At 39.5% G+C, this 20,018-nt stretch overlaps 1 protein-coding gene across 1 annotated transcript in view; it reads left to right on the top strand.

Moving 5' to 3' along the window:
* The first annotated feature begins 320 nt into the window (after positions 1-320).
* The window catches only part of FBXO11 (F-box protein 11), a 41,224-nt gene continuing 21,526 nt past the window's right edge, over positions 321-20,018 (top strand). Inside the window, exons 1-8 of the mRNA XM_076198740.1 lie at positions 321-516; positions 9,958-10,317; positions 10,602-10,752; positions 10,909-11,086; positions 13,518-13,674; positions 13,820-14,035; positions 14,385-14,629; positions 14,822-15,125. Coding sequence (XP_076054855.1) covers positions 411-516; positions 9,958-10,317; positions 10,602-10,752; positions 10,909-11,086; positions 13,518-13,674; positions 13,820-14,035; positions 14,385-14,629; positions 14,822-15,125 — 1,717 coding nt within the window. The 5' untranslated portion in view covers positions 321-410. The remainder of the gene's footprint in view (positions 517-9,957; positions 10,318-10,601; positions 10,753-10,908; positions 11,087-13,517; positions 13,675-13,819; positions 14,036-14,384; positions 14,630-14,821; positions 15,126-20,018) is intronic.

Here is a 20,018-nt window from a genome sequence, read left to right on the forward strand (position 1 = left end):
ATAAAATCATGAATGTTATAACATATTTTTCTGGTAATCGAATACACCCTTGATAATGACAGGTTGATAGTTGATATTGTCTTGCTTCAAGGTTATGTTCCAATAATGTTCTAACCAATTTTCCTTTCATTTTTAGGGTGTATTGATTTTGCGCGACGAAATTGTTGTTTGGTATTTTTTAAATAATATGAAACTAATGGCTAAGTGACTTAATATGTACATATTAAATGTATGTAAAAACAATGAAAGAGGTTGAGAACGAAGGTCACGTGACTCTTTCCTACCTTATGATTGGCTAAGTTCCCTCCTCTGTACAAAATGGCTGGTTCAGTGGTTCGTAGGTTGCTGTAGGGGGAAGGGTGTTCTTTGTTCTCATAACTCAATATTTTTCGCTCTTTATAGTGTTCAGAATGTCCACAACGCCCTTTAGAACACGAATTCCTTGTGTGAGAAGCAAAAAGCTTACTAAAAGGAAAATTTTACGCCGAAGAAGTTCCCCAAATCGACGTAATAATGGTAAGTTTTGAGTAATTACAAAGTTTGTTTTTCCAAAGGATTTAGTACTCCTCAACATAAGCCCATAAATCACATATGGAAAGGGTCGATTAGTAATCAAAATGGAGTTACTTGGTTACTTATTACATGTATATTTGTTGTATTTCATATGAATCAGCATAACTAAAGAGAGTTTAGAAGTGATACAAGAATGTATGGTTCTGGGAGTGAGATGGACTGGCAATTCTCAAGGCTAAGATTCAACCTTGGACAGGGCACCTGATTCGTCTAAAGTGTTGTATGCCTCTCCTTTGTTATATGTACGTTTCTAATATGCGTCCTTCCATTGCCATATCCATGAATTTCAGCTAAGAATGATTGTTGTATTTGGTTTTTGTGTAGTCATTTATGAAGACAGGAGAAATACCCGGTAGCAAGCTTATCAGATAACCTGTTAGGTTGGTTTCGTTGTGGTAATGTTTAACATTAATACTGTAATTTATTTTAGTCACTGAAGTGACTTGAAGACCCGTAATTTCAGCCTTGTTGAAGCATCTGGTGCATATTTGTTTCGTTGTGTTCTGATGGTCGGGTGGGCCAGTGTTTACAGCGAGTCGTCGAATGTCAACACAGCTGGCGCAAAATCATTTGTTTCGGTTGGATTTTGCATTCCTTGTTCTCTTGGCCTCTGATTGAGATCTGAATACCAATAATCAAACTCTCATGCAATGGGCAGATTATTTTAATACGTTTAGTTCCACTTTTGAGAAGAACTGAAATCGCCTAGGGGCAGATGGGGTTGTTCGTGGTGCACCAGTCAAGAATGGTTCATTTTTCCTGGAATCACAGTACCCAGAACAGGAATTGTACTACGGGGTTATATCTGGAGGAACTGCTTCGGTTGTAAAGATAATTTAAAATAGAATAAGAGTATAGGTGATATTCATGGCATAAATTTAGATGGTTGATGTATAACATAGGAATTGCTGGATTGTTGGGACAGTAAAAGAGGTGAAGAGGGCAGTGATTCAGGGGAAATTGACATGTTTTTATAAATGCCAGTAAGATAGAATTATTACGATACTGGTGGCCATTGATAATTATCTTGGTTAGTGTTTTCTTATATTTAGTATGCAGGTTAAAGATAACTTATTTATTTAAAAAGTATATTTTCTAATAGATAAGATATACATTTTGTATTCTTCATATGATGCATCTGTGCTGTACAAAAATATTTTTAGGGAAAATATAGTTTAGCTTAAATTTGAGGTTTTAGCAGTGCCTTTGTTGTTTTTCTGCCACTGCAGGAAATTCTTTAGAAAGATTATGGGAAAGTTATTGTGATGGAATTTTGTGTTGTTGTGATCAAACAACATTGTATCATAATTACTATGTTTAGTTATCATTGACTCAGCATTGGTATTGCAAATGACTGACTAGCAGATGGTTAGTTAACATTCCTCAAACATCTCTAAAGACACGTCTTATTTTTATATTAAGTTATATAATAAAATACAAGTTTTGTGTATTGGAAGACAAATGTAGGTAGACAAGAGTTTTCATTTTTAATTTAGTTGATTTTTTAAAACATTACCTGAACTTTTTAATGTACCTTTGAAGGTTAAAGCTAGCAAATATTTTCTCCGGGTTATCCTGAAATCCAGATCTGTCAAGTTTTACCATGATATAAATGCCATTATAATTTTAGTAGTGGTCATCTGTCAAGTAAATATCAATGCCTGTATGAAAGAGCTGATGAATTATGAGAAGAGTAAGAGTTATAAAAGTCTATTGGGGCAGAGCCAATAACAAGAAATATATCAGCCAGTATGGAATGAGTGAGAGAGTTGATGTTGTTATCTATGATGTCCCACATGAATCATCATCTTGTGTGTGTGTGTGTGTGTATTTACCTAATTATGATAGAAAAGAGCAACTCTCGTTGGATCCTGTTTCCTATTCCCCAATTTATCTTGCCTAATTATGGGAGTTATTGGTGGTTCATGTACAGTTTTCAGTCTATATCCTCGATTTCCAACTATCATACTTAGATTATCATATTTGTACTGTGTCTTACTGCATTACTTCTGACCCAGCCAGTGGGCTGGAGGCAGGGATCCATGAAGAACTAACATGAGGTGGAAACAAGGGTGGTGGATGGTGGATAGAAGTGGAATGGGTGTGTGCCTTGACTGGCTATCTCCCTTATAAGGAGAAAAAGCCCTTGGTATGTGTGTACATATATGTATATGTGTGTATGTATATATATATATATTATATGTGTGTGTGTGTATGTGGATGTGCTGTGTCTTGTGACACTGCTTCTGAGCCAGGGCAGTGGACAGGATGCAGGGATGACCCATCATCCAGGAGGTACCAAGATAGGAAGGAAGGTGGACAGGAGTGGAATATATGGGAAATGTAATGGGTGGGAGTGATTTCTATGCCTTTTTCTTTTTGGCTACCCCCCGTGTAAGGGGGAAAAAGCCTTTGGTATATGTATGTATGTATTTGGAAAATGCATCTTTTAGCCATTTAGTCTATGTATATTCATGCATGCATGCAACCAAACACACACACACTCGTGGTGTGGTGGTTAGAGTTCATGCCCATTACTATGTTGGTCTGGGTTTGAATTCTGCCCGGGGATGAAATAATTTCAGTATCGGTGCGCTGAGGGGTGTTACTCCAACTCTCGTGGGTGGGAAGTTGGGGGTGTGTGTGCATGTAAGGTCACAGTATTACCCATAGATCGGTCATATGAGCTCAGCTCTCATCTGGGAGGTTGATAACTGTCGATCATGAGTCCAACATATGATCCAAGACCATGGTGAATCACACACACACACAGAAAGTAAAAACTGAGGAGGATTGCAACTCATTACAACAAGACTTGGACAGGGTCTGGAAATGGACTCAAAAGTGGGAAGTGAAATTCAATATCAAGAAATGTAGTATAATGGAAGTTGGAAAAAGTAAAAACAGAATATCGAGAGATTATAAAATTGGTCAAAAAAGCAAACTCTGAAAAAGACCTTGAAGTGATGAACAGCAAAGACTTGACACTGGATAAGCACATTAATAAAATAGTCGGATAAACCTACAATTTATTGCGGTCAATAAAAGTTGCATTTGCCTATTTGGACGAGGAAGTGATAAAAAAATTAACTACACTATTAAGACCAAAACTCGAATACACAGCAACACTATGGACAACCAGTACCTAAAAGAATATAAGAAATTAGAAAAAATACAAAGAGCAACAACAAAACTGGCACCAACTCTTTCCAAAATGATGTATGAACAAAGATTGTCCAAATTAGAATTACCAACTTTGGAACAAAGAAGGGAAAGAGGAGACCTACTAACCATCTATAGAATTATGAAGGGAATGGAAATCTTAGATAAGAATGATTTATTAAAATGGGACAATGGAAAAAAAAGAGGACATGAAAAGAAACTAAAAACAGATAATTACAGAAGAGATCTAAAAAAAATAGCTTCCCACACAGAGTGATAGATACTTGAAACAAATTAGACAAAGAAACAGTGTGTACAAACACTAATAAAGATTTTAAGGAAAAAACTTGATGCTGAGAGATACAAAGACAGGTCACCACAAGCATAGCTCCCTTCCCGTATAATGCAACTAGGTAAATACACACACACACAGGGACCAATGATGGAAACCTGCTTGTGGTGGACCTGCATTACAGACAGCATAGCTGACCATTTTCAAAACCTATCAATTGCTTCACCTCCATCAAGAGGTGCAGCCCTGGGGGACTGGCACTTGGTCCCCAGACTTGAGAGCTGACAATTCTCTCCTTTCCTCTCCCTATCACCTTGAGTTGGTGACATAGGAACAGTTCCACACTGATATAATCCAGACAGCAATCCAAAGTTTGTTCTCGGAGAGAACTGTGAGAGGTTTCTAGGACCATTTTCAGCCACTGTGGGCTCTGGGTTTTTCCACTTTGTGAAATTCAAGGCAACATATATATATATATATATATTTATATACATACATGCCAGTTGTGAGTACGTTTTATAAAGAACTTATAAATTATCATAAATATGATGCCAAAAAAATCCTTTAGGATAGCTTTGGTTACATGGGACCTATGAAGAAAGGCAAAACTAGGGATATATATGTATATAGTAGACAAGAAGAATGTCCCTTTAGGTGGCATCTTTCCTTGTCCATTTATAACTATTCCCCATTCACATCTATCTTTTGCACTGTCCCATTTATCCTATCCATCCACCTTGTTCTTGGTCTTCTTTGAAGTTACCTTCATAGGATAACATTAGTGGTCCTGTGTATACTTTGGTCAACTCTACAAAGTACAGTCTATTCCACTGTTTTTTTTCTTTCAGCTGTCTAATAACTAATTTCATAGAGAAAAAAAGCACATTCTTATCATATATGAACTACTGAAATATAAATAGCATTTATTGAGTACAGCATCATGTACATAGGGTAGCATGATGGTGCAGAAGCCAAGGGTAGCCAATAGGTTGGAGTGAAATATGTGGTCTAGGATACATTTTTAATTCAATCTTACTTGCAACTTTTAATATTTCATTTAGTAACTGGTCTTCATAATCAACCTCTTTTTCATAAAAATGTGTGTATATATATATATATATATATGTATATAAACCGTTTTTTCCTCTTATTAGGGAGGTAGCCAAATCAAAGGCACATACCTACTCCTACCCATTTCACTCTCCTCCACCTCCCTTTCCCTCCTCTCATTGTAGTTGCTCGTGTATGGTGTGTCAACTCTGTATCCCATCCACTGCCCTGGGTCAGAAGCAATGTAGCACATCCACACCAAAGCCGCATCATTTAATTGGCAAACTCCCCCTCCCTCCATCCCCTCATGTATAAAAAGTGAAGACAGGGATAAATACCTATGTGCTATGTCAAAATATCACTCGCACATAAGCACCCCATAACCCCTATCCCCTGACCCCCCTTTGCATAATAGTATCATCCATACACAGCCACTCTTCACTCATCCCTGTCTCCTGCTGTCTCCCTTCAACAGACATTCCCCTATTGTTCAACACCCAATCCATCCATCTCATCCCTGGAACATCCCCTCAAATTGACTCCCTCTACTTCTGCCATCTGTCTTTTACTAATCTGTCTTCATTCATTCTTTATTTGTGTCCAAACTATCCCAATACTCTTTCATCAGTTCTCTCTGTCATCTTTTCCATTCCCACTCTCCTCCTCACCTCCTTGTTTCTCAGTCTGTCCAACCTAGTAACCCCCTAACATACTCTTAGATATTTCATCTCAAACATGTTCAAATTTTTCTTCTCTGCCTCTCTTAAATTCCAAGTCTGCCCCATACAATGCCGTTGGCACAATCACCCCTTCATATAATCTCCTCTTTACATCCATTCCCAGATGCCTATTTCTCATGACACTTTAATCCCCAAAGGCATCTTGCATCTGAATCTACAATTTATAATTTCACATATATATAGATTGGAAATAGGGGCAGGGGATATTTATTATTTATAGTAGATGATGTTAATTTGTGTACATAATGCCAGGGAACAATTCTTAAGATTCAAATTTTTTGTTTCATGTCCGTGATTGAGGTTGACATTTTTTCTTTGTATTTGAACTTCCAAATCTGTTTGAATGGAATGTGCAGTTGATTTTCAGCTGACCAAATACACTTAAGAAATATGATTCTAGGACTGCTAACATGATCTTTGACTTCTCAAGTCTACTTATAACCAACCAATTATATAGATCTTTAATGTGCTAGTATTTGGAATATGCCAAGTCTCTATGGTCCCCAAAATTCATTAATGGCAACAGATTAAGTAGGGTACAATAGCAAGCCAGAAAAAGAATCCAAAAATTTGGAGACTTGGTTGCATGGTGTGGGGGGGGGGTGACATCAGAATTGGAAATTTATTTGCACAAAATGCTCGTTAGATATCAAATTATGTTAGAGCATAGGCTTAACCTAGAAGTATGTGGAAACGGTCAATGAAATGAGTAAACATTCCACAAAGGTAATGGAATGTAATACAATTCAAAGTTCAGTTTGATAAACATGCAAGTAATGTGATGTCATTGTCTGTTATTTTGTTTGGTAGTTTGGGTGTTCTTACTTACATTTATAAATTTATTTTCTGTAGCTGGCATCATTATGGACAGAACTCTCCTTGTCAATGTGCTTAAATCTTCAGGGCACAACATAGGCATTATAGTGTTCAAATGTGACTGCCAACAAATTGTCATTTTCTTACATAGGCTATGTGCTAGCAACATGCAACAAAGCTACATTATAATGAGAAGACATCCTACCGCTCTCCTCTTTCATTTAAAAAAAATTAAGATCTGACACCCAGTGTCATGTTTGTATTCTTTTAACCCTTTGAGTGATATATGGTTGTTGCTGGTTATGTAGGAACATGGGTCTCATTAAGTCTCCTGCAAGAGAAATTTGAGCTAATGGATTGATTGATTGGTTTTAACCCTCTAGTATCAAAGGTTTCTTAGCTGAACAGAATAGCCTGGAGGAAAGAATCACTTGGTACTGAAAAGGTCAAATGAAACTGGTTGAACCCTTGTGTTACCAAAAAGATAAAACACAGATGAATAAAGTAGCTAAGCAACAACTAGAATAAGAAAATATAAATGCTATTTGGCATGGAGGAAATGTTGCATTGTCATCTTGTAGACTGCAAATTTCTACCCCCTTCTCAATTTGTAATTTTCATTCCATAGCTCGAGCCATTTCCATGGTTTTCTTTTATTGGTAGTGACAGGAGAATTACATAGATTGTGTATTCACTAAAAAGTACACGTTACCACGTTGTACTGTTCATCATAACCATTATACAAATGCATTGGCATCTGAACTATGAAACAACTCCATTGTGTATGTAAGAGGTCCTTTTGTTGTGGAGGTAATTGAATAATACATGTGTTCATTTGAATGTTTTGCATGTGTAGTGAACTTTTGTATATTGGTGATTAACACATGGTTCTTGCATGATTAATCAGTTTCATTTCCAACAATTGATGCACAACTAATAGGCATTTAAATATTGTCAGTCTGAGTAGAACCTTCAGCCACTGATAACATTTTCCATCAGTGTTGTTGTTGATTCAAGTGTACAGGATGTTCATTTCCTGCTGATTCTTAATTGACCCCTTTTATACCAAGTGGTGCTTTTATTGCCTGCCACCAGGCTATTTCCTTCATGTCCATGGCACACCTATGGTAACTAGAGGGGTTGTATAGTAGTAGTTGTGTCAGACATGAGGCCTCCCAATTTCTTTCTTGCATCAGGATATAAACACTACTTTAATGTGGTCCACAAAGGAATGTGGTATCTCAAATTTTGTCCACCAGAGGAAACAAGCTTGACACCATTGTGTATTGACCCCATTCAGTCTTGGTGGAGCTTTTCCTCTTATTCAGGCTGTTTTATTCATCCCTGTGCTACACCCTTTGTAGTAGTGGTGTTGTAGTCCTTAATTGATACATTCTATACCAGGTGTTTTTTGTTCTAGGTGTTGTCATGTTTATTTTTGTAACTGATGTCAGTTGACCCTTTTCTATATCAAGTGGTATTTTTCCAGTTATTTTGGGTATGACCAGGCTGCTTTGGTCCACATGGTATCCATGTAGTATTGAAGGGGTCATGGTCCGCATGAACTCCTTCCTTACTGGGTAGTGTGCTGGTGGCATAATTGGAAGTGTGTTTGACTTGCATTTGCTTAGTTGTGGGTTTGAATCCTGCACTCCTCAGATTCCTAGCATTGACTGTTACCTGTCCCAAAGTTGATGGCTTCAGCTGTAGCTACATGCCTCCCAACAAAGTATCTTCACTATCTAACTGGATGCCAGTTTTCATCTTATTCTGATTTCTATTATAGTTAAGTTCAACTCCTTGGTGGGATAGGGATTTCCTTAGTTGTATACAAAACCATAATATCGGCACACAGCATTTGTTTACATTTGACCAGCTGGTTGAAAGTAAAATGTAACCAAAGGCTGTTTTGTTTAGTAGGAAGAGTATTACATCACTGGTCAGTAGGAAGATTTATAGAAGACTGAGTGTACAGGGATAGCATGCTACCGGTAATGTCAGATGGGTTAGTCTTGCCCCTGTGAGTGAAAGGTGGGATGGGAAATTTAAAAAGTCCAAGGAGGAGATCATGGTTAAAATAAGTTATAAACAAAAAATGTCAAAGAAATAGAATTAAAAAAATGTAGAAGAATAATTTTAATACTGTTCACTGTTAAAGCTGTACAAGCAGAATTATCAGACATGGAGATGGAGAAAACTAAGGGATGTGAAATGTTGAAGTTGGAAAGTTTGAAAGGTGTAGGGGGAGGGAAGTCATTGTTGTTTATATTTTTGTGTAAAAGGTATGGGGATTACAGTCAAAGTTTATCATATGTTTAGCCTAGCCTGGAGACAGAGTATCAACCTCTTAGGGCAAGTTTCAGCATGGTTGGATGAAGGTACATGTGGTACAGCGAGTCCTCCTTATACGGTAATTTTTTTTCTGTTAAATTCACAGTTACAGTATTTGGTAATTACTACCCTTGATTCTATTTACGGTAAAAAAAAATTCACAGATACAGTATCCGGTAGTGTTTTGGAGGTAAAATTAGATATTTTGAAGAGAAAAGAGCAGGGAGAAAAAACGTCTGCCATAATTTGAAACTTGGGTTCGGTATACGGTAATTTCAATTTGTGGTAAGGTTTTCAGGAACGCATATGTACCATATAACGAGGACTCACTGTACTACTTTATGTCAATAAAGGTAAACAAGATTGGAAGGAGTATAATTATACTGGATCAGATAAGGCAGAAAAAAATGATAGATGAGTGAAGTCACAAGGGAAGGAAGAGGGTGTATTGATTGGTCTTCATTCTGAAACAAATATGTAGGTTGGGGAAAAAGACCTGTATACTCGAAGTTCTTTAATATATATGGACTTGGAAAAAAAGTTGACATTGGACTGGACAGCTTAAGTAGTTCTATAGAAGTATGGAATGTGAGGAATGTTGCCGAGGGCAGACTTGAAGTCTTAGAAAATATGTTGGTAGAGGAGGCAAGGGAGAATTTACCTATATTTGAGATTATTCATGCCCATTGTCAGTTTTATTATTTTTAGGGGGGCAGGGGTACTAGTCCTTTCATCTTGTATCATTTGGTGTTTAGGAACTGAATAAATCCTGCTGTGTGGTTGGTAGGTGACCCACTAATTGAGGAATGTGAAAAATAAAAAGGTAGAAGTAGAAATTAGTTGTGTTGATGTAACTTCAGGGTTTGTACATGTTGTATACAAAGAAATTTATAAGGCAACAGAGGTGAATTTAATTAGATTTTGACGTGAAAGCTCCGCTATTTTTTATGCAAGTGGAGGGTGTTTTGGTAACTCGTATTTTTAATTTTACAGATGTTGATTATGTGGTGCAGTTAAGTGTAGGGGCAGGCCCTCCACCAGATCATGTTCAGGCAGGGGGACCATCTGCACCACCGCCACCACAACAGCATCAGCAGCACCACAGCCCCCCTTACGATCTCCGTCGTAAACCACCTGTAAACTCCCAGCTCCACCATAACACAAACACATCAGAATCAGCAGCAGCACCCACCTCAGCCACTGCGGCTTCAAATGCTGTAGAAGTAGCAGCAGCAGTGGCAGCTTGTGCGACAGCTGCACCCACTACCACCGCCGCAACCGCCTATTGCCCTTCAATGCTTCCTGCAAGAAAAAGGCCGAGAAGAACATATTCTTCAAATGAAATAACATTAGGTTTGTATTAAAGTTTTGAAAGAACAATATCTGTATCAGAATTTTAATTATATTACAAGTGCCATTAACATTTCATTTATTGTTCTTTTATCAAGAACTTTAAAAAAGAAGTGGAGTGAAGATAAGATAATGGTTTGTTATTGAATAATTTTAGTTTGATACGGAATAAATTTATATTTTAAGAGTTACATTTTTTGGCTACCTCCCTAGTAAGGGAAAAAGCCTTGGTATATGTATGTATGTATGTAAGAGTTAAATTCTGAATTTGTGATTATTTACTTCAGGTGGAACAAGCAATGCTGCCCACTATCTCCTGTATGAGTTGCCAGATGAAGTGTTGCTCACCATTTTCTCTTACCTGTATGAAAAAGACCTTTGTCGTGTGGCACAAGTTTGTAAAAGATTCTATTCCATTGCTAGTGACAACGAGTTATGGTAAGTTTTATCTTAGTTACTTGTGTGTATATTTTTGTATATTTTGGTTACATGTTTCATTATTATGTGTACTTTTTCATGTATGACAGTATTGGTGAACATTGTCAAATAAGCATATTTTATGATATTCTAATCATAGAATTATCTTTTTAATAGGAAAAATCTCTACCAGTCCTTATATGAGTATGACCTCCCGCTGTTCAATCCAGCGCCCAGCAAATTTGATTTTGTTCAGCCTGAGGATTGTGACTATGAGAACCCTTGGAAGGAGAGCATCAAGCAGTTATACCATGGTGTTCATGTTAGGCGGAGATATCATTTCAGTGCAGGAAAGGTGGGCATTTTTATTGATTATATCATAAAATCTTGTATTCTGGAAGCAAGGTTTATTTGTTGAAGAAATGGTGTTATATATTTATGATACTTTGTTTCTCTATTTATTCTTTTGACTTTGGCCCTCCCTTGTAAGGGGGAAAAGCCATTGGTATATGTGTATATGTAAGTACACATGGAAGAGGGTGGTGGATGGATGGATTTTAATGGACTATGTATTGGTAACCAGGAGAAGAGTAGGAAGAGTTTTGTATGTACTTGTTCTAAGGGGAGAGAGTTGGGGAATATCGGATCATTATTTGGTGGAAGGTACATTGAGAGTGGAGTATAGATGGAGAAAGAGGAAAAGGACAGAAGGTAGGGCAATGCTTAAAGTAAACTGCTTAAATGAGAAAGAAAATGTGGAGTACAAGAAGCTGAGAGAAGAGTGGGAGGGAGTGAAGGATAGAATAGAACTAGGAGTAGGGATGTTTCAAGGAGTCACAAGGTGTGCAAAGATGGTATGTTGAACAAGGAAGGTAGTAGGAAATAGAAGGAAGGGTAGTGAGTGGTGGGATGAAGAATCAAAGAAGGTTGTAGAAGAGAAGAAATGAGCATTCACAGATTGGTTACAAAATAGGATGAAAGAATCATATGAGAGGTACAAAGAAAAGAGAAATAAAGCATAAGATGAAGAAGGCAAAGAGGAGAGCAAAAATTAATGAAAAGGTGTTTTGGAAGGAAATTAAGAGAGGAAGAGGAGGCAAATCAAATAGAGAAGAAAAGGTAAAATGTACAGATGGAGAGATGAGTGATGGAAGAGACAGCAGTAAGAGGAAGATGGGCAGAGTATTTTAGGGAGTTGCTAAATGGGAAGGAGGATAGGGAGAGAAAGGTAGTTGGGGAAGTGCTAAGAAAATAACAGTCATGAATGAGGAAAAGAGAGGAGAAATAAGAAAAGATGAGGTGAAGGCAGATGTTCAGATAAGAGCAGGTAAGGCACTTGGATTGGATGGGTGTCATGCAGAAAGTCTAAAAAAGGAGGTACAGTGATGGTGGACTGGCTGGTGAGTTTATTTGATGTTTAAGAGAGGGTAGAGGACTGGAGGAGTGCCAGTATAGTTCCACTTTGCAAGGGAAAGGGGGACAAGTGTGAGTGTAGTAGTTTCAGAGGGATTAGCTTGTTAAGTGTAGTTGGGAGGGTTTTGATTGAGAGGATTAGGAAATGAATAGAGGGAGTAATTGGTTAGGAACAATGTGGGTTTAGGACAGGTAGGGGTTGCATGGATCACATTTTTGTGGTAAGACATACATGAGAAAGCTCTAGGAAAAGATAAGGATGTTTTTTTGGGCCTTTGTGGATTTGGAAAAGGCTTATTACAGGGTTGACATAAAAGGCACTATGGGAGGTATTGGAGATATGGGATAGGAGGAATGCTGTTAAGAGCAGTCAAGAATTTTTATGGTAGTAGTAGAGCTTGTTTTAGAATCAGAAATGGAGAGAGTGGTTTGAGTTAAAGATAGGACATTGCAAGGATGTGTTATGTCACCTTGGCTGTTCAATTTATACATGGATGGGGTGGTGCAAGAGGTAAAGCTAAGGGTAATGGGCTAGGGATTGGAGATGGTTAAAGAAAATGGAGAAAAGTAGGAGATAAGCCAGTTGTTGCTTGCTGATGACACTGGGCTTGTGGCAGGATCAGAGGAGGGATTAAGGAAGTTATTGACAGAGTTTGGGAAGGTGTGCGAAAGAAGGAAATTGAAGATGAATGTGAGCAAAATTAAGGTGATGAGATGTACAAGGGGAGAAAGTGGCAGTATACTGGAAGTCAATAGTAAAGGAGAGACTGGAAGAAGTGGGTAGTTTTGGATACTTGGGTGCAAATGTGGCAGGAAAGGGAGGAGTGGGGGTAGAATATAGGCTGAGAGAAACAAGTAAATGCGTAGGGAGATTAAAAAGTGTAATGAGAAATAAACATTTGGGAATGGATGCTAAGAGATTATATGAATGAGTGATTGTGCCAACAGCACTGTACGGGGCAGAAACATGGAAGAATGGAGGAGTTATAGGGGTTACTAGACTGGATAGAGTGAGAAATGAGGAAGTGATGAGAATGGGGGTGGAAAAAGAGTTGGGAGATAGGGTTGATGAAAGAGTATTGGGATGGTTTGGACACATGGAAAGAATGAGTGAAGTAAGATTAGTAAAAGAGGTGTGGAAGAAGTGAACATAAGGGGACGACCAAGGATGAAATGGATGGATTGGGTAAAAGTGATCAATGTTTTGATTTCCTATTAAATGGAGTCACCAATCATAAGAGTTTTTTCTGTATGTCTGTAAGAATACCCCTAAAATATTGACTGCATAAAATGTGTTAAGTCAACACCCCAGGTTCAACATTAGTATATATGTGTTAATGGGTACTACATTTGCTTTGCTTTATTTTTGACAGGATCAGGGCCGGTCAGTGATGTACTTTGACACAATCCAGGCTGCATTTGAGTACTGCAATGAGTTGGAAAATCCTCTGGTGTTCATTCACTCAGGAGAGTACAAAGGTGAAATGCTCCAAATAATGAGCAATGTGAGCTTCATAGGGGCAGCACCCGGTAAGTAAAGGCCTTAAACTCGAAGTTATTGTTTATGGGTTTACTATGTTGTGATGTAGAATGAAGTGTTGATGGGTTATGGCACTGAAGAGAGAATAATGAAGACTAAAAACTGGCTATATTGTGTGTCGTTGGGTTTTTGCAGGAAATGTTGCGGAAAATGTGGTAATTGAAAGGGAATGTGGTTCGACCATTATGTTTGAAGAAGGGGCAGCCCAAGCCTACCTCGGGTACATCACAATCAAGTTTTCACCTCCCAATCGGTCAGAGTCTGTCCTCCACACAAAGCATTATGCCTTGGAAATTCAGGAAAATTGCTCTCCCACCATTGAACATTGCATCATCAAGAGTTTATCAGTTTGTGAGTATTCTTTACAATTTATTATTGATCTTTTTTTTAGCATGTTGAAATATTGTGTTACACAGCTTTAGTATACTTTCATCACTTCCTCTTCATTTCCTTTATATCTCCTCTCATTTCCTTCCCATCTTATCTTTCTTTTCCTTCTGCTCTTCTTAACCTTTCCTCATGCTTTTCTTCTTTTTGATTTTTCTTGAAGTCCAGTTGGAAAGGGTTAGTGTATCTAGTACAAGAAATTGGAGGATTACATTGTAATTCATCTATATTTCCTATATTATTTACTTATATCAAGCAGTTAGTTATTCTTAAGAGGTACTTATACTCATGTAAACACCTTTTTTTTCTTCAGTGGGTGCTGCTGTTAGTGTAAGTGGTGTTGCAGCAGAGCCCGTTATCCGCCACTGTGAGATCAGTGACTGCGAAAATGTTGGCCTCATCATTACCGAACGTGCCCAGGGTTTGTATGAAGACAACGAGATCAGTCGGAATGCCCTTGCTGGGATCTGGGTAAAAAATTATGCTAATCCCATCATGCGACGGAACCATATTCATCATGGAAGGGATGTTGGCATTTTCTGTTTTGATGGTGGTCAGGTGAGACTTTCTGGATATGTTATGTAATAGATCATCGCATGAAATTGTTTCATATGTTATTTATTAGAAAATAGTTGTCAGTGGGTTCTCTCGTCCCAGTTTTGTTTGCTTCATGATAATGTAAGTGTAATATTAATATTATTTATGCTCTTGTAGTACTTTAATTGTAATAGTAAAATTATCTTCTTTCAGGGTTATTTTGAGGCAAATGACATTCACAACAACAGAATAGCAGGCTTTGAGGTGAAAGCACAAGCCAATCCAACTGTAGTGCGTTGTGAAATTCACAATGGTCAAACTGGAGGCATATATGTGCATGAACATGGCTTTGGACAATTCATTGAAAACAAGATTCATTCAAACAAGTATGCTGGAGTCTGGATTACCTCAAATAGCAATCCCTGCATAAGGCGCAATGAGATATATAATGGAAGACAAGGAGGTGTTTACATCTTTGGTGAGGGAAGAGGCCTCATTGAACACAATAATATTTATGGTAAGTTGTGTGTCATTGTTACAGGTGTATTTGTGTGTCTTCACAAAAATAATGAAGTAGTTGGGAAGGCTTATGGGAGGATCTTGATTGAGAGGATTAGGAGAGTAATTGGTGAGGAACAGTGTGGATTTAGGACAGGTAGAGGTTGTGTAGATCAGATCTTTGTGGTAAGACAGATATGTGAGAAAGCTATAGGAAAGGGGAAGGATGTTTTTTGGGCTTTTATGGATCTGGAAAAGGCTTATTGTGAGGTTATGCAGATATACGGGATAGGAGGAAAGCTTCTGGGAGCTGTCAAGAGTTTTTATGTCAGGATTGGAAATGGAGAGAGTGAGTGGTCCGAGGTAAAGGTGGGACTTCGTCAAGGATGCGTTATGTCGCCCTGGCTGTTCAACTTATACATGGATGGGGTAGTGCGAGAGGTAAATGCAAGGGTTGTGGGCAAGGGATTGGAGATGGTTAAAGAAAATGGAGAAAAGTGGGAAGTGAGCCAGCTGTTGTTTGCGAATGACACTGCACTTGTGGCAGGATCGGAGGAGGGATTGAGGAAGTTGGTGACAGAGTTTGGGAGAGTATGTGATAGAAGAAAGCTAAAGATAAATGTGGGTAAAAGTAAGGTGATGAGATGTACAAGGGGTGAAAGTGGCAGTAGACTGGAAGTGAGCATTAAGGGAGAGCGACTGGAGAAAGTGGATAGTTTTAGATACTTGGGTGCAAATGTGGCAGGGAAAGGTGGAGTGAAAGTGGAGGTAGAATGTAGATTGAGAGAAGCGAGTAAATGCCTTGGTGGAATAAAGAGTGTAATGAGGAATAGACATTTGGGAATGGATGCTAAGAGGAGACTATGAAGGAGTGATTGTGCCAACAGCACTGTATGGGGCAGAAACATGGAACATAAGAGAAGAAGAGAGAAGGAGTTTGAATGTGTTTGAGATGAGGTGTCTGAGAAGTATGATGGGTGTTACTAGGCTAGATAGAGTGAGAAATGAGGAGGTGAGGAGGAGAACAGGGGTGGAAAAGGAGCTGGGAGATAGGGTTGATGAAAGAATATTAGTGAAGAAAGACTAGTAAAAGAGGTGTGGAAGGCAGATGTGGAGGGAGTGAACATGAGGGGACGTCCTAGGATGAGGTGGATGGATGGGGTGAAGGGGGCTTTGGGGAAGAGGGGAATGTCTGTTGAGGAAGGACGGGAGAGGACAGAAGACGGGTGAATGGAGAATGGTTGTATATGGATGATGTGATTGCATGAGGTGGAATGGGCGGGTGGATGGGGGGTGAGGTAGTATGTGTGAGCAAAATTTGACGCAGCCCGAAGGGATTTCTCCCCGTCCTCTCATTTTATGCAATGGGGGGACGGAGAGGGGGGGTCGCCGATTTAATGAAGCGGCCTTGCTGTGGATGTGCTGTGTCTTGCGACGCTGCTTCTGACCCAGGGCAGTGGACAAGGTGCAGGAATGACCCGTCATCCAGGAGGTGCTAAGATAAGAGGGAGGGTGGAGGGGTGTGGAGTGTATTCAGGGATGGAATGGGTGGGAATGATTTTATGCCTTTTACTTTTTGGCTACCCCCCTTGTAAGGGGGAAAAAGCCTTGGTATATGTATGTATGTTTACACCGCTATGAAGTTCATGGAGGGTGAGAGTTTTAGATATTTGGTGTTGCATGTGGCAGTGAGCAGACAAGTGGATATGATGAAAATAGTATGGTAAACAAAACAAAACAAAATGTGTGGGTGAAATTAGTGGTATTATGCACAGTAGGTATAAGGGCAAGTGTGCAAGTATAAGGTTGTATGAATGAAGGATTGTACACAGCATTTGGTCTTTCCATAGACTGTGTAGTTGTATCCAAATGGATGATTGGAAGTGTACCGAGTGTAAATGTATACAGGGGAGAGAACAGGTAATTGTCAAGTCTGATAGAAGATAATTAGAGAATAGAGGTAAAGTGGAGGTGGGGAAAAGGGACAAAAATGCTGAAGTTGAGCAAAATGAAGAGAGGAATAAAGGGAAGGGTTACCAGAAATTGAAAGAAGTATGGGAAGTGGTGGAGAATTAGAGAAATGATAGAGGAAGAGGGTATTTTTTCAGATAGAAGGAAGTACATACACATACCAAAGACTTTTTCCCCCTCACAAGGGAGGTAGTCAAAGGCATTTAACTTTGACACCAATTTCATCCCCACATACTCCACTTCCATTCACCACCCATCCCTTCCTTTTATCTTTGCTCTTTCTGGCTGATGGGTCATCCCTGCACCTCGCCCCTGCAGTGTAGTGAGACACAGTAGATCCATAGCAAGACTGTGCTTCATTTAATCAGAGACCCCCTCTCTTTATCCCGTCACGCAGAAAAAGAGAAGACTGTGTCGAAATGTCATTTACACATACTCCCTCATCCCCCTCCTCTACCCATTCTGTTCCATGCAACACAGCATCATCCATACATAACCATTCTTCACTCACACCTATCTTCTGTCTTTTCCTTTCCTTCTTCAATAAACATCACCCTCTTTCCCAATACTCCTTTTACCCTATCGATCTCATCCTTGGTTGCTCCCTCATGTTCACTCCCTCCATCTTTGCCTTCCACACGTTTTTTTACTAATCTTTCTTCACTCATTCTTTCCATGTGTCCAAACCATCCCAATACTCTTTCATCAACCCTATCTCCCAACTCCCTTTCCAAACATAAAAAACAAATGCACACCCAGACTTAACGCACTTAAGTCAATCACTGGAACAACGTTTGGACAAAACAAAGAAACTAATATAACAATATACAAACAATGCATATGCTCAGTGTTGAATTATGCGAGTCTTGCATGGGCTCCTAATCTCAGTGAGACACACCACAACACCCTTCAAATCATACAAAACAGAGCCCTAAAAACAATTACAGGCTGCACAAATACAACACCTACAGACCATTTACACCATGAAACAAAAGTCCTCAAAGTCAAGGACCACCTCGACATGAGAGGCACACAAACACTTGCCGCAGCCACCACAAACACATTACACCCGCTACACTACATAGCAGAACACCCACACACACCAAGAAACATTAAAACAACACCCAAAGACCCTTATCACGCACAGATACTCTCTTCTCTTCCTCCACAACCACCAAATACCAGCCTCCGGAAACATATTCATAATCATATCACTCACCGCTCCATTAACACACTGAAAGACAACACACTGCTGCATGCCAGACCCCCTGATATCCACCCTTCTGAATCCTCTCTCCCACGAAAGGACAGAGTCCACTTGGCCAGACTGCGGTGCGGTCACCACCCAGCACTTCTAAGCTACCAAAAGAGGCTGGATGACCGCATTGTGAACAGCTGCCCAGGATGTAACACCATACCATACCATACAACACATAATGGAAGACTGCATTATACACAATCATGCACGCAAACAACACAACATACGCTCTATAAAGGATTTGTGGGAAAACCCAGTTTCGGCTATGGCATTCCTTGGGGAGACGGGACTGCTCGGACAGACAGTCTAGGGAACGACAACAACAACAACAACTCCCTTTCCACCCTCGTCACCTTGTTTCTCACTCTATCCAGCCTAGTAGCCCCTACCATACTTCTCAGGCATTTCATCTCTAACACATTTAAACTCTTCTTCTCTTATGTTCCATGTTTCTGCCCCATACAGTGTTGTTGGCACAATCACCCCCTTCATATAATCACCTCCTCTGAGGAACAATGTGGGTTTAGGACAGGTAGAGGTTGCATCAATCAGATTATTGTTGTAAGGCAGATGTGTGAGAAAGTTTTAGGTAAAGGTAAGGATGTTCTTTTTGGGCCTTTATGGATTTGGAAAAGGCTTAGACAGGAAGGCACTGTCAAGAGTTTTTACAATAGTAGTAGAGCCTGTGTTAGAATTAGAAATGGAGAGAGTGAGTGGTTTGGGGTAAACGGATTTGTCATGATGCCATGGGTGTTCACATACATGGATGGGGTGGTCCGAGAAGTAAATGCAAGAGTAATGGGCCAGGGATTGGAGATGGTTAAAGAAAATGGAGAAAAGTGGAAGATGAGCCAGTTGTTGCTTGCTGATGACTGCTTGTAGCAGGATCGGAGGAGGGATCGAGAAAGTTGGTGACAGAGTTTGGGAAGGTGTGCAAAAGAAGGAAATTGAAGATAGATGTGGGTAAAAGTAAGGTGATGAGATGTACAAGGGGAGAAAGTGGCAGTAGACTGTAAGTATTAAGGGAGAGAGACTGGAGGAAGTGGATGTGCTGTGTCTTGCGACACTGCTTCTGACCCAGGGCAGTGGACAAGGTGCAGGGATGACCCGTCATCTAGGAGGTGCTGAGATGGGAGGGAGGGTGGAGGGGTGCGGAGTGTTTTCAGGGATGGAATGGGTGGAAATGATCTTATGCCTTTTCTTTTTTGGCTACCTCCCTAGTAAGAGGGAAAAAGCCTTGGTATATGTATGTATGTATGTATGTGTATGAATTTGGCAGGAAAGGGAGGAGTGGAGGTTGAGGTAGAATGTAGATTGGGAGAAGCAAGTAAATGCCTTGGTGGGACTAATAATTGTAATGAGAAATAGATGTTTGGGAATGGATGCTAAGAGGAGATTGTATGAATGAGTGATTGTGCCAACAGCACTGTATGGGTGAGAAACATGGAACATAAGAGAAGAAGAGAGGAGTTTGAATGTGTTTGAGATGAGGTGCCTGAGAAGTATGATAGGGGTTACTGTGCAGCATAGAGTGAGAAACAAGGTGAAGAGGAGAACGGTGGTGGAAAGGAAGTTGGGAGTTAGGTTCATGAAAGAGTATTGGGATGGTTTGGACACATGGAAAGAATGAGTGAAGAAAGATTAGTAAAAGAGGTGTGGAAGGCAAAGGTAGGAATGAACATG

Source organism: Oratosquilla oratoria, chromosome 15 (assembly GCF_046742065.1).
Source record: "Oratosquilla oratoria isolate Oo_2021 chromosome 15, ASM4674206v1, whole genome shotgun sequence".
Lineage (NCBI taxonomy): Eukaryota > Metazoa > Arthropoda > Malacostraca > Stomatopoda > Squillidae > Oratosquilla > Oratosquilla oratoria.